Consider the following 12,722-nt stretch of genomic DNA (forward strand, 5'->3'; position numbering starts at 1 on the left):
TACAGATGCACCATAGAAAGCATTCTATCGGGATGCATCACGGCTCGGTTTGGGAACAGCTCCATCCGAGACCGCAAGAAATTGCAGCAAATCGTGGACGCAGCCCAGACCATCACACAAACCAACCTCCCTGCCACTGACTCCATGTACACCTCACGCAGCCTCGGCAAGGCCAGCTCGCCCCCTGGCCACTCTCTCTTCTCCCCTCTCTCATCAGGCAAACACACCCCCAAATTCAGGGACAGTTTCTTCTTAGCTGTTATCAGGGAACTGAACCATCCTACCACAACTAGATTGCAGTCTTGAACTACTATCCACCTCATTTGGAGACCTTCGGACTATCCTTGATCAGACGTTGCTGGCTATACCTTGCGCTAAACGTTATTCCCTTTGTCATGTATCTATACCCTGTAAATGGCTCGATTGTAATCATGTATTGTCTTTCCGCGGACTGGTTAGCACACAACAAAAAGCTCTTCACTGTACCTCAGTACACGTGACATAAACTAAACTAAACTAAACTGAACTAGAAAGCCCGTCTCCGCTCCCCGACCCTCGAGTGAGAGGCAGGTCGAGGCATGGTTGGCCCCAGCGAGCAGAACAGCTGAACAAATGGTCTAGGAAGGAACTGCAGATGCTGGTTTACACCGAAGATAGATTCAAAATGCTGGAGCAATTCAGCGGGTCGGGCAGCGTCTCTGGAGAAGAAGGAATGGGTGACGTTTCGGGTCGAGACTCTTCTCCAGACTGAGTCAAGGGGGGGAGGGGAGCAAGCTGAATGAATGGCCTTCGAGTCACAAGCTTTGACGCTCAGTGTATTTAAAAAAAAATCTTGACCTTCAAGCTGGATGGTTTCTCAAGGCCATCTTGTTCCGTTGCCGGGGCAACTCCACGCCACACACAAAGGGCTGGCTGCAGATAAACAAGAGTCTGCCTGTCTGCTGCCCTGTCCTGCCAGATACGGATCTTGTACAGATTGGATTGTGAGGCAAAACTAAATGAGGAATGATTGGTTTGCAAGCACATCAGTCCTGGTGTGTCTGCAAGATTGTGACACACAATCAGCGCAGTTTTTCCCCCTCTTTCCAATGATATCATTCTCATTTTGAAGTAATCTATAAAAAGCTGTGTGTCGGAGGGAGACTTCATTAACGCCGTATGTCCTGGTGTTGGTTAGAATGAGCTGGATAAATGCCTTGTCCAGACAGCGTGCCTCGCTTGACAACCCCTTGACAACGGACAGGGGCTTTCTACTCTCGCCGGTTTGTGCACTCTGATGGAAAGACTTTCACGACCCCACTCCCTGCCCTTTCATAGAAGGGTCTCGGCCCGAAACGTCACCCGTTCCTCCTCTCCAGAAATGTTGCCTGTTCCACTGAGTTACTCCAGCATTCTGTGTCTATCTCAGGTTTGTAGGTTAATTGGTCTTTGGTTAAAAAAAAAAAATTGTAAATCATCCCTAGTGTGTAGGGTAGTGCTAGCGTGCAGGGATCGCTGGTTGGCATGAACTTGGTGGATGAAGGTCCGGTTTCCGTGCGGTATCCCAAACCTAAACTAAATGAAACAAAGTAGAGCGAGCTCTCGCAGTGCGATGGTGCTGGGCGTGAGGTGAGGTGTGGTGCGGGCACTGGGGGCAGGGGTGAGGTGGAAGACCAGGGCCAGAGAGGGTCGCAGTCCCTCGTCACACCCTCTTATTAAGACACTTAACCACGGGCTTGTCATGCGGAACGATGTGAGAGGCACAGTGTCAGAGCTCACTCACCCTCAACCAGAACAAACTGTGTTGTTGCAATTAAAGGAAGGGAGAGAGGCCAAGATGAACCCGAGGGAATTCATCAGCCGGATGATTATGTATGGAGGTTTTGATTTCATTACAGTTACATTACTTAATTGTGTTGGATCCCACTCCATTTTTCTGCGACTCTAACAGCATTGTATTAACATGTGCGGTGAGATTACAAAGGTGCATTCTCACTGAAACATAGAAAATAGGCGCAGGAGGAGGCCATTCGGCCCTTCGAGCCAGCACCGCCATTCATTGTGATCATGGCTGATCATCCACAATCAGTAACCCGTGCCTGCCTTCTCCCCATATCCCTTGATGCCGCTATCCCCTAGTGCTAATATCTAACTCACATGCTGTTGCTGGCTGCTACTGTTTAGAGTCTTCACTCCCGTTCGTTACAATGCGGAACGAGAACTTCCTCCTTCCTTCCAAGGGACGACAGCTCGTGCCTCAAGGGTTTGCACCTTGTCGTGGCTTGGCCCACATACTGCCCGGTCTGCTTTTCGCCCTGGGGGTGACTCCGACCATTTTGAGTTGTTTGTCCACACCACCATTTTGACCGGCAGCTTACCCCAGGCCCTGCCCTCTCGTGGAAAGACCGCACCACCAGTCCCTAGAAACCGCCTGCAATGAACCCACAACCTGACCTGATTAGTACGGGTGTCAGGGGTTATGGGGAAAAGGCAGAAGAATGGTGTTGTGAGAGAAAGATAGAACCAGCCATGATTGAATGGCGGAGTAGATGATGGGCCGAATGGCCTAATTCTTCTCCTATCACTTCTGAACTTATGAACTGTCAGTCCCACAACAGGAGGGGGAGTGTGCCACACTTTAGTCAGTGGTGGAGCTGCTGCTTCACAGATCCAGGGACCTGGGTTTGATCCCGACCTCGGATACTGCATGTTCTCCCTGTGACCGCGCGGGTTTCCTCCGGTTGCTCCAGTTTCCTCCCACATCCCAAAGAGGCCCGGGGTTTGTAGGTTAATTGGTCTGTGTAAATTGCCTGGTGTGTAGGGAGTGGTTGAGAAAGTTGGGTTAACATGGAACGAGTGCGAACTGGGTTTGTAGGTTAATTGACTTCTGCAAATTGTCCCTAGTGTGTAGGATAGAACAAGTGCACGGGGATCGCTCATCGGCACGGACAGGGTGGGCCGGAGTGCCTGTTCCCGCACGATATCTAAACCAAATTCTAAACTCAACAGAGGGCGGTGAATCTATGGAATTCATTGCTACAGACAGCAGTGGAGGCAAGTCATTGGGTATTTTTAAAGCAAATTGATGGGTATATTATAGTACGTATGTGTGTGTGTGTGTACATATATATATATGCATGTGTGTATGTGTGTGTGTGTGTGTATATAAATAAATATATCTATATATATACACACACACTTACTATAAATAAATATGGGTGTGTGTATATATGTCTGTATGTATATATAATAGTATGTAAGTATATGGTATATAGTATATTAGTAAGGGTATCTAAAGTTATGGGTGAAGGCTGGAAAATGAGGTTGAGAGGGAAAAATAGATTAGCCATGATAAAATGGCAGAGCAGACTCGAGGGGCCGAATGGCCTAATTCTGCTCCTATGTCGTATGGTCTAGCAGAGACAAAAACAGCCGGAGACGAGCTCTTGCTGCGTTCGAGCAGCCAGGCTGATTTCTGTCTGCAGGACCTTCCCTTCAATTTGTGATCATTCAAGATCGATTCCCCCCAGTCATGCTCGCGGCACAGTCATTTCATCCGTAATCGCCGCGTGGATGAGCTACCAGTGGCCACAGATCAGACTTCTTAATATCTAATATAGACTAATATTAACAGAACCTAATAATCACTGGCTAATGTGCTGCCTTTAATGTCCATTACCCGGGAAGTAATCTGTGCTCTGTGGTATGTAACTCCCATTTAACTGTGGCAGGGAGTGGGTGATGCATGTGTACAGTGCTCTGGCAGAGAGACTGATGAGGAGTGAGACTCATCCTATTACATCTTCAGGGACGGCTGCTACGAATAGACCCAGTGATTCTCGATGGCTGGATGGTGCTTAGTTGTCAAATGCAAACACACAGTGGAATTATTTTCTTACATACAATTCAGTTAAGTATTGCCATACCTACGCACAATCCCCCGATTAGCACAGTGTACAGAAATATTTATGGAATATTTATTATGGATATTGATGGAATTTCCTGCATCAGAGGGCAGTGGAGGCCAAGTCACTGGATGGATTTAAGAGAGAGTTAGACTGAGCTCTAGGGGCAGGTGGAATCAAGGGACATGGGGAGAAGGCAGGCACGGGTTATCGATAGGGGACAATCAGCCATGATCACAATGAATGGCGGTGCTGGCTCGAAGGGCCGAATGGCCTCCTTCTGCACCTATGTTCTATGTTTCTATGTAATAGTTCACCGAGATGGAGCATGCAACAGGCAGCCAGGTTTTGCGCCATTTTCAAAGTCCAGTCGACGCTCTCGGTCTTATGAACGGCGCCCAATCCAGACGAGCCCCTGGAGCAGATTTAGTCCATTCGGCCTGTCGAGTCTGTTCTGTCATTCGATCATGGTGAATCTACCCGATTCTACTGCCCCCAGCCAACGCCTTCCTTGGACGTGTGGGTCGACCTGCGAACCGACGTCCCTTTCCTGGCCCGTCCACCTTTGTGCCCGGGAGTACCTCCCGCAGCCAACCATGAGGGCACAGTCGGCCCATCCCTGGACCCTCTCCTACCACCCTTGCTCCTCACGTCCGCCCTTACCAGTTCCCTCCGGTCATCGGGGGATGAGCAGGGGCCGGCTCGGTGGCTTCCTCACTACTGGCCGTGGCCCATTGCCATTAATTAGTAGACGCTAGGGACTGCAGATAGAGTCATACAGCACGGACACCAGCCTTCAGCCCAACCCCTCCAGGCTGACTGAGATGCCCCACCCAAGCCAGTCCCATTTACCTGCATTGGGTCCGTATCCCTCTCAACCTTTCCTATCTATAAATGCTGGGATCTTGAGCAACACGCACAAAGGTTCTGACTGTCGACTAACTTTGCCAATTGAAATGTTATAAACTAGTTAGGTCTCCCCTATGATATTACTGGTCTTGATTAAAACTCCTTTTTAAGGATATTTAATCCAGTAAACTTAATCAAAGGTTTGGAGACACAAGAAACTGTAGAAGCTGCAATCAGATGTGCAAATATTTGACAGTTTAATATATTTGAGCAATAGTTAAATTGCAAGCAGAACTCAGCGGGCCAGGCAGCATCTGTGGAGGGAATAGACAGGCAACGTTTTGGGTCGGGACCCTTCTTCAGACAGATGCTGCCTGACCCGTTGAGTTTCACCAGCGCTTTGTGTTTCCATCCGAGGTTTTTTTCCGTGAAGAAATTTAATGGGACTGAAGGTTAAGGATGTGTTTACAAGCAGAGAGGCTTTGCATCAGCCCCTTATCAAGCTGGAGCTGGGGGTGGGGGTGGGGTGGGCGAGTATATCTTGTAGGATCAGTGGGAAAGGATCCAGACTGAAGAAGGGTTCAGACCCTATTCCTTTTTTACAGAGATGCTGCCTGACTTGCTGAGATTTTTAGGTTAGTTTAGAGATAAAGCAGGGAAACAGGCCATTCGGCCCATTTGGGCCCGCGCCGACCAGCGACCCCCGTACACTACACACGGGGGACAATTTGTAATTATACCAAGCCAATTAACCGACAAACTTGCATGTCTTTGGAATGTTGGAGGAAACCGGAGCACCCGGGGAAAACCCACACGGATATGGGGGGAACGTACAAACTCTGCGCAGATGTCACCAGTAGCCAGGATCAAACCCGGGTGGGTCTCTGGCGCTGTGAGGCAGCAACTCTACCGCTGCGCCACCGTGTCGTTCCCTAAATGTGACTCCAGCACTTTGTGTCTATCTACGATGAGATTCACTGAGCCGTACACACACTCAGCCAGCCCATCAACAGGCTCAGCGTAGCTCCCTGAAGCTGCAGAGAGATTCTTTTCATTCGCCTCTGAAAAGGCCTGAATGTGGGCCAGGACCTATTCTCGAGCTGGGGATTGTGTCGATGCCAGAGGCTGTGTCTCCCGCAGACACTGAATGAAGGGTACAGTATCCTTTTCACAACCCTGAACAGATTGAGTTCGATCACTTCCCAGCATTATCCACTGGAAATTGTCTCATTCTTACACACACAGCTTTTCATCAGTCGCTCTTCAAAGAACTATTTTGTTGAACCTGGGCCAATTTAAACTTCTTTTTCATCGGGTTTTTTCCCCTCTCCTCAATGCCCCTCCCCCTCGGTTCTCCTGTACAGAAATGTTCCTCCAAAATCCTATTATTTGAGCAGATTCCAGAACCTTCTCTGCAAGTTAGAGAGTTGTGCTAACGTTCATAAGTTCCTAGGAGCAGAATTAGGCCATTCGGCCCATCAAGTCTACTCTGCCATTCAATCATGGTTATCTATCTCTCCCTCTCAACCCCATTATCCTGCCATTGCCCCATTACACTTTAATAATCAAGAATATGTCAATCTCCACCTTAAAAATACCCAATAACAGCCTCTGCAGCCTTCTCTGGCAATGATTTACCACCATTTAACTAAAGAAATTCCTCCATGTCTGCTTTCTAAAGGTAGGTCCTTTTATTCTTGGGCTGTGCCCTCTAGTTCTAGACTCTCCCACCAGTGGAAACATCCTCCCCACATCCACTCTATCTGGGACTTTCACTATTTGGTAAGTTACAATGAGGTTCCCCGTCGTCCTTCTAAATTCCAGCGAGTAGAGGCCCAGTGCTTTCAAACATTCAGAGTACGTTAAGTTAATCATCCCAGGGATCATTCTCGTCAACCTCCTCTGGACCCTCTCCAACAGCAGCACATCCTTCCTCAGATGTGGGACTTGTTTTGCCCTCAACAAAAGCTTTTCACTGTACCTCATGTGGAAAGAAACGCAACGATAAAACGTGACAATAAACTAAATTGAAACTGAAACGAAACTGCTCCTAATGGTCTGACTAGTGCCTTATAAAGCCTCAGCATCACTTCCCTGTTTTTATATTCTAGCCCTCTTGAAATGAATACTAACATTGCAATTGCTTTCCTTACTACCTGCAAATTAACCCTTCGGGAATCCCACACCAAAAGGTTAATTTGCAAGTTACCCATCATCATTGACTGTAAGGGTGGATGGGAGAGAGAATGGTCCAACCAGTGATGCTGATCATATCTCATGGCCCTGCTAATGTTATCCAATTACAGCCACTTTTATTTGGGGAATGGGATAGTATTGACGTTTGCAGTCGGGATGACTGTTGGCAAATCAAATTGCTTGTATGTTTACATACTTGGCTAATAAATTAATTACAATGAATGTTCAGGAGTTCATGATTCGGAATTCCTCAAGAGAGGCACTAATTGAATTGGCAGCATTTATTTAGAGGGTGTTTTAGTTGTGCAGTGGAGAGAGCGCTGCCTCACAGCACCAGAAACCCAGGTTCAATCCTGACCTCGGGTGCTGCCGGTGTGGAGTTTGCACGTTCTCGTAGTAAGAAGAGGAAATAGACACAGTCAGTCTGAAGAAGGGTCCCGACCTGAATCGTCACCCGTCCTTTGTCTCCAGAGATTCTGCCTGACCCGCTGAGTTACTCCAGCACTTTGCGTTTATCTTCGATATAAACCAGAAACTGCAGTTCCTTTCCACACAAGTGATAGGTGGATGCAGATGAGGGCTTTTTTTTTTGATTGGCAGCTGGCTGGATAAAGGCCAGCGATGAAAAGACAAAAAGTGTGGGATAAGGAGATAAGGACAGAAGAGGCGTGAAATGCAAAGCCAGGGGAAGGAATATTAAAGAGAGTTCACTCAAAGGCATCAGAAGCCGCCCTTGAGAAACAATTGTTTGGGCTGAATGATTTTGCAACGTGTTCAGTTAAACCCATCAATACTGAAGTCTGAAGTTGCTATCTGTTTTGCAAGACTTTCAACCCACCATATTACTGTGATTCTATGCTTCACCTCTGAGCAGAAACAATGCACCAGACAAGGAAGGTCATGCAATGTTTGGAGCCGTTGGAAGGCCGCTCCTTAAACTACTAGCCAGCCCTCTGCGGTGAAGGGTTGCAGTTAATATGCAGAAGGGCTTACATTATACTTGCCCCATTTCACGGCACCATCTTCAGAGCATAGAGAGGATCAGATGCAAATGCCACAGGGGCACAGGGACAGGAAGATAGACACAAAATGCTGGTGTATCTCAATGGGTCAGGCAGCGTCTCTGGAGAAAAGGAATAGGTGACATTTCTGATCAGAAAAAGGGTCTTGACCTGAAACGTCACCTCTTCCATTTCTCCAGAGATGCTGCCTAACGCACTGAATTACTCCAGCAATTTGTGTCTGTCTTCTGTGCAAACCAGCGTCTGCAGCTCCTTCCCATGCACAGGACAGGAAGCGTCCAATAGCGCCAGAGACCCGGGTTCGATCCTGACTACAGGTGCTTATCTGTATGGAGTTTGCATGTTCTCCCTGTGACCGCGCAGATTTTTTTCTGGGTACTGTGGTTGCCTCCCACACTCCAAAGACATTCCGGTTAGTAGGTTAATTGGCGTCTGTAAATTGTCCCTAATCTGTGGAATTTGTCCCTGTCTGTGGAATTCTCAAGACAGCGGTGGAGGCCGGTTCTCTGGATACTTGCAAGAGAGAGCTAGATAGGGCTCTTAAAGATAGCGGAGCCAGTGGATATGGGGAGAAGGCAGGAACGGCAGGAAGGCCTTCCACCGTATTCCTGCATTGCACAGTGTTGGAAATCTGGAATGAAAAGAGGAAATGCTGGTACTGCCCTGTACATGAGTTGCGATGAATGGTCTTTGACCCGAAGCGCTGACTCTGCTTCCTCTCTCACAGATACTGCCTGAGTTGCAGAGTAACACAGGCATTTTCTGTTCTATTCAATACTTCCGCCTTTGCTCCATATTTCTTAACACCCATTGAGTGTAAAAATCTACCAGTTTAAGATTTAACTTGAACAGCTGATCCGACTTCAGTTGTCATTGGCAGCAGAGACCAGAATCCCCACCGTCAACTCCATCTTGCGTTTCACGCTGCCTCGGGAAAGCAACCAACATAATCAAAGACCTTTCTCAGTCAGGTTCAGCAGAGGGGAAGACGTTGTTCCTTAGTCTAGTGGCGTGCGCCTTCGAACCTCTGTATCTTCAGCCTGACGGGAGCAAGGAAGGCCATGGATGTGTTGGGCCAAAGGGCCTGTTTCCATGCTGTATTATTCCATGACTTGAAGAATGGATGAGGCATTGAATCAGCAAGGATCTTATTGAATGGCAGACAGACACAAATGCTGGAGTCACTCAGCGGGACAGGCGGCATCTCTAGAGAGAAGGAATGGGTGACGTTTTGGGTCGAGACCCTTCGTCAGCAGGGCAGGTTGAAGGGGTTTCGAGGTTTAATCCACTCCAGCTTTTTTTCAAAGATGCCACAGTGGAGCAGTGGGTGGAGCTGCACCCTCACAATGCCAGAGACCAGAGTTTGATCCTGACATCGAGTGCTGTCTCTGTGGAGGTTGCATGTACCCTCTGTGACCGCGTGTGCTCTAGTTTCCTCGCACATCACAAAGACGTGCGGTTAACTAACCTCTGTGAATTTCCCCTAGTGTGTAAGGGAGTGGATGAGAGAGTGGGATAGCGGAGAACTGGCGTCCATGGGTGATCGGTGTGTAGCATGGAAGATGGGCTGAAGGGCCTGTTTCCATGCTGCATCTCTAAACTAAACCTAAGAAAGGCAGGTACACAAAATTGCTGGAGAAACTCAGCGGGTGCAGCAGCATCTATGGAGCGAAGAAAATAGGCGACGTTTCGGGCCGAAACCCTTCTTCAGACTGATGGGGGGTGGGAGGGGAGAAGGAAGGAAAAAGGGGAGGAGGAGGAGCCGGAGGGCGGGGGGGGGGATGGGAGGAGACAGCTCGAGGGTTAAGGAAGGGGAGGAGACAGCAAGGGCTAGCAAAATTGGGAGAATTCAACATTCATGCCATCAGGATGCAAGCTGCCCAGGCGGAATATGAGGTGCTGTTCCTCCTAAGAAAGGCAGCACCATGTTACTAAACGATGTTGTCAGACAGGATCTGGCTCAGGTGCTGCAGTAAATGCAGTGCCTGAAGGGTGGGGGGGAGGAGAGGGCTAAAGACCCAGCTAAGCGAAAATGTTGTTGAAAATGACTGGGCAGAGTTCAACAATAATCAGTCTGATAAAAACAAGCCGGCACATTTGTTGCATAGATGAAAGAGCGAAGGAACAGAAGAGGTTAAAGTGAATGAAAGTGGCTTGAAATAAATTCACTCGGAGAAGATGGGAGATATCTTGAGAAGTGTGGCTATATAAAATGACTTTGTAATTTGTACAGATGAATTCATGAATAGACTGATTGAAGTTTTTCTCCTCTGCTCATTGTGAGGTTTGGCGTATGTTGAAGGTATTTCTGATTGGGGATGTGATAGTTTTGAAATCTTTCCTTGATACCCTGACAAATGGCATTCTTCCTCTCGCAAAATAGACCAAAGTCACTCGGCGCCTTTTAAGTCGTGACTGTAATGTTTTAATACTTTAAGAGATAGCTTCCCCTCCTCCTGCCATCGCCTGCAGATTGGCCTCTTCAAGTGGAATAATAGACAAGGAACTGCAGATGTGTTTAAGAAGGAACTGCAGATGCTGGAAAATCGAAGGTAGACAAAAAAATGCTGGAGAAACTCAGCGGGTGCAGCAGCATCTATGGAGCGAAGGAAATAGGCAACGTTTCGGGACGAAACGTTGCCTATTTCCTTCGCTCCATAGATGCTGCTGCACCCACTGAGTTTCTCCAGCATTTTTTGTCTACAAAGGTGCTAGTTTTCATTAAAAAAACGAAACACAGAGTGCGGAAGTAACTCAGCAGGTCAGGCAGCGTCTCTGGATACATGGATAGGTGACGTTTTGAGACAGGACCCCTGGTTCAGTTTAGTTTAGTTTAGAGATACAGCACGGAAACAGGCCCTTCGGCCCTTGGCGTCTGCGCCGACCTGCAATCCCAGTACTCTAGGACTATCGTGCAAACTAGGGGCAATTCACAATTTTTTCTTTACCGTTAATTATCCTATTAACCTACAAACCTGGAGCCAATACGTCTTGGAGTGTGGGAGGAAACATATGCGGAGACAGGGAGAATTGGATAGGCAACCTTTCGGATCGGGAGCCTTCTTCACACTGATTGGGGTGGGGGAGAGGAAGCTGGAAGAGAGATGAGGGCGGGACAAGTGATAGGTGGATACAGGTGAGGAAAGTGTTTGATTGGGAAATGGGCGGATAAAAGCCAGGGATCGGAAGAAAACAAACGGCTGTGAGATAAGGAGAGATAGGGAGAGATGTTGATGTAATGCCCAGTCTGAGGAATGGCATCTCTGGCAAGGCAGCAGCTCCTCGGACCAGACTTGTGTGCGTCCACGCAGTGGACAGCAGGGCGGCGCAGTGGCACAGCAGGTAGAGCCGCTGCCTCACGGCACCATAGACCAGGGTTCGATCCTGACCTGGGGCGCTGTCTGCGTAGAGTTTGCACGTTCTCCCTGTGGTCGCGTGGGTTTCCTCCGGGTGTTCTGGTTTCCTCCATATCCCAAAGACACGCGGGTTTGTAGGTTATTTGGCCCTCTGTAAATTGCCCCTAGTGTGTAGGATGGGAAAGTGGGATAGCATAGAATGGTCGGCATGGACTGAAGGGCCTGTTTCCACACTGTCTCTAAAACACCTGGGGCTTGATCCACAGTCTTCTGAGTCGGATGTGTGAGTGCAGTTCACTCACAGGGGAGAGCGAGGGATGGAGAGATTTAATTGTCAGTACCTTCGGCAGTGAGGATCGAGAAAGGTGTGCATTTTGTGACATTTGTCCAAAAATTGGACTTCTTTAAAAATCTCCTGAAAAACACAGCAGTATTTAACAGCCTAATTGTGGAGGTGCGGCAACTCTGGAGAATGTGCGCCAACCAATAACACAACTTGATTAACAGTGGACTAATCAATTCATAACGTTATTTAATACATTGATTGACTAATTGTATTTGACACCTTGCATTACCAATCCAGCAACTCATCTAATGCATTATTGACTTCAGAATTGACAATATTACAAAGAATTTTGCAAAGTCCAATAGACTCTGTTTCCATCGATGGAAATACTTGGATTACTTTATATTTTCTCCTGGCTGGTAACCAGATGAAAATAAAATACAGCCCTTATTCCAAAGCCTCGATCCTTACTGCCAAATGTATCAACAATCGAAGATAGATTACCGTGTTCAGTTCAATGTTATCCCACTTTTACATCCTACACTCTAGGCCAAATAACCTACAAACCCGCACGTCTTTGGGATGTGGGAGGAAACCGGAGCACCCAGAGGGGAGAGTGGCTTTAAAAGCCGAGTCTATCTTTGGTATAAACTGGCATCAGCAGTAGTGTTTTTATTACATTAGACCAGGGGTGGGTGTACCTACATTTTAGTCTAGAGTCATACAACGTGGACACAGGCCCTTCGGCCCAACTTTCCCATGCCGGCCGACGCGTCCCATCTACACTAGTCCCGCCTTCCAGCGTTTGGCCCATAACCATCTAAACTTACCCTATCCATGTACCTGTCTAAATGGTTCTTAAACGTTGCGATAGTACAACGATACACTCTGCTCCTTGTACAATATACGCTAGTTCACACGGAAGAGCTCCAAGTAGTTTGGGACACCTCCCACGCGGCAAAACACCACTGGCCACATCGAACGTTACCTCTCAGTGAATTCATGGCTGTTCAGGGCAACAGTGAACGTGGATCTGAAACTTCCCAACGTGGTCTTCAGGGTGTAGAGCGGTGTGTGCAGTGTGTGGGGTCTCTATGCATTGCATAAGATACAATAGAAATTTATCCCA

The 12,722-nt window shown here is 47.9% G+C and overlaps 1 protein-coding gene across 13 annotated transcripts in view; it reads left to right on the forward strand.

Annotated features, from left to right (window-relative positions):
- The window catches only part of msi2b (musashi RNA-binding protein 2b), a 431,971-nt gene that overhangs the window by 367,374 nt on the left and 51,875 nt on the right, over positions 1–12,722 (forward strand). For 9 of the 13 annotated variants that reach the window (XM_055657603.1, XM_055657605.1, XM_055657606.1 and 6 more), the window contains exon 11: positions 2,884–3,033. The exons of the other annotated variants lie outside the window; for them this stretch is intronic. In XM_055657603.1, coding sequence (XP_055513578.1) covers positions 2,884–3,033 — 150 coding nt within the window. The remainder of the gene's footprint in view (positions 1–2,883; positions 3,034–12,722) is intronic. 13 annotated transcript variants of the gene reach the window in all.

Source organism: Leucoraja erinacea, chromosome 28, assembly GCF_028641065.1.
Source record: "Leucoraja erinacea ecotype New England chromosome 28, Leri_hhj_1, whole genome shotgun sequence".
NCBI lineage: Eukaryota > Metazoa > Chordata > Chondrichthyes > Rajiformes > Rajidae > Leucoraja > Leucoraja erinaceus.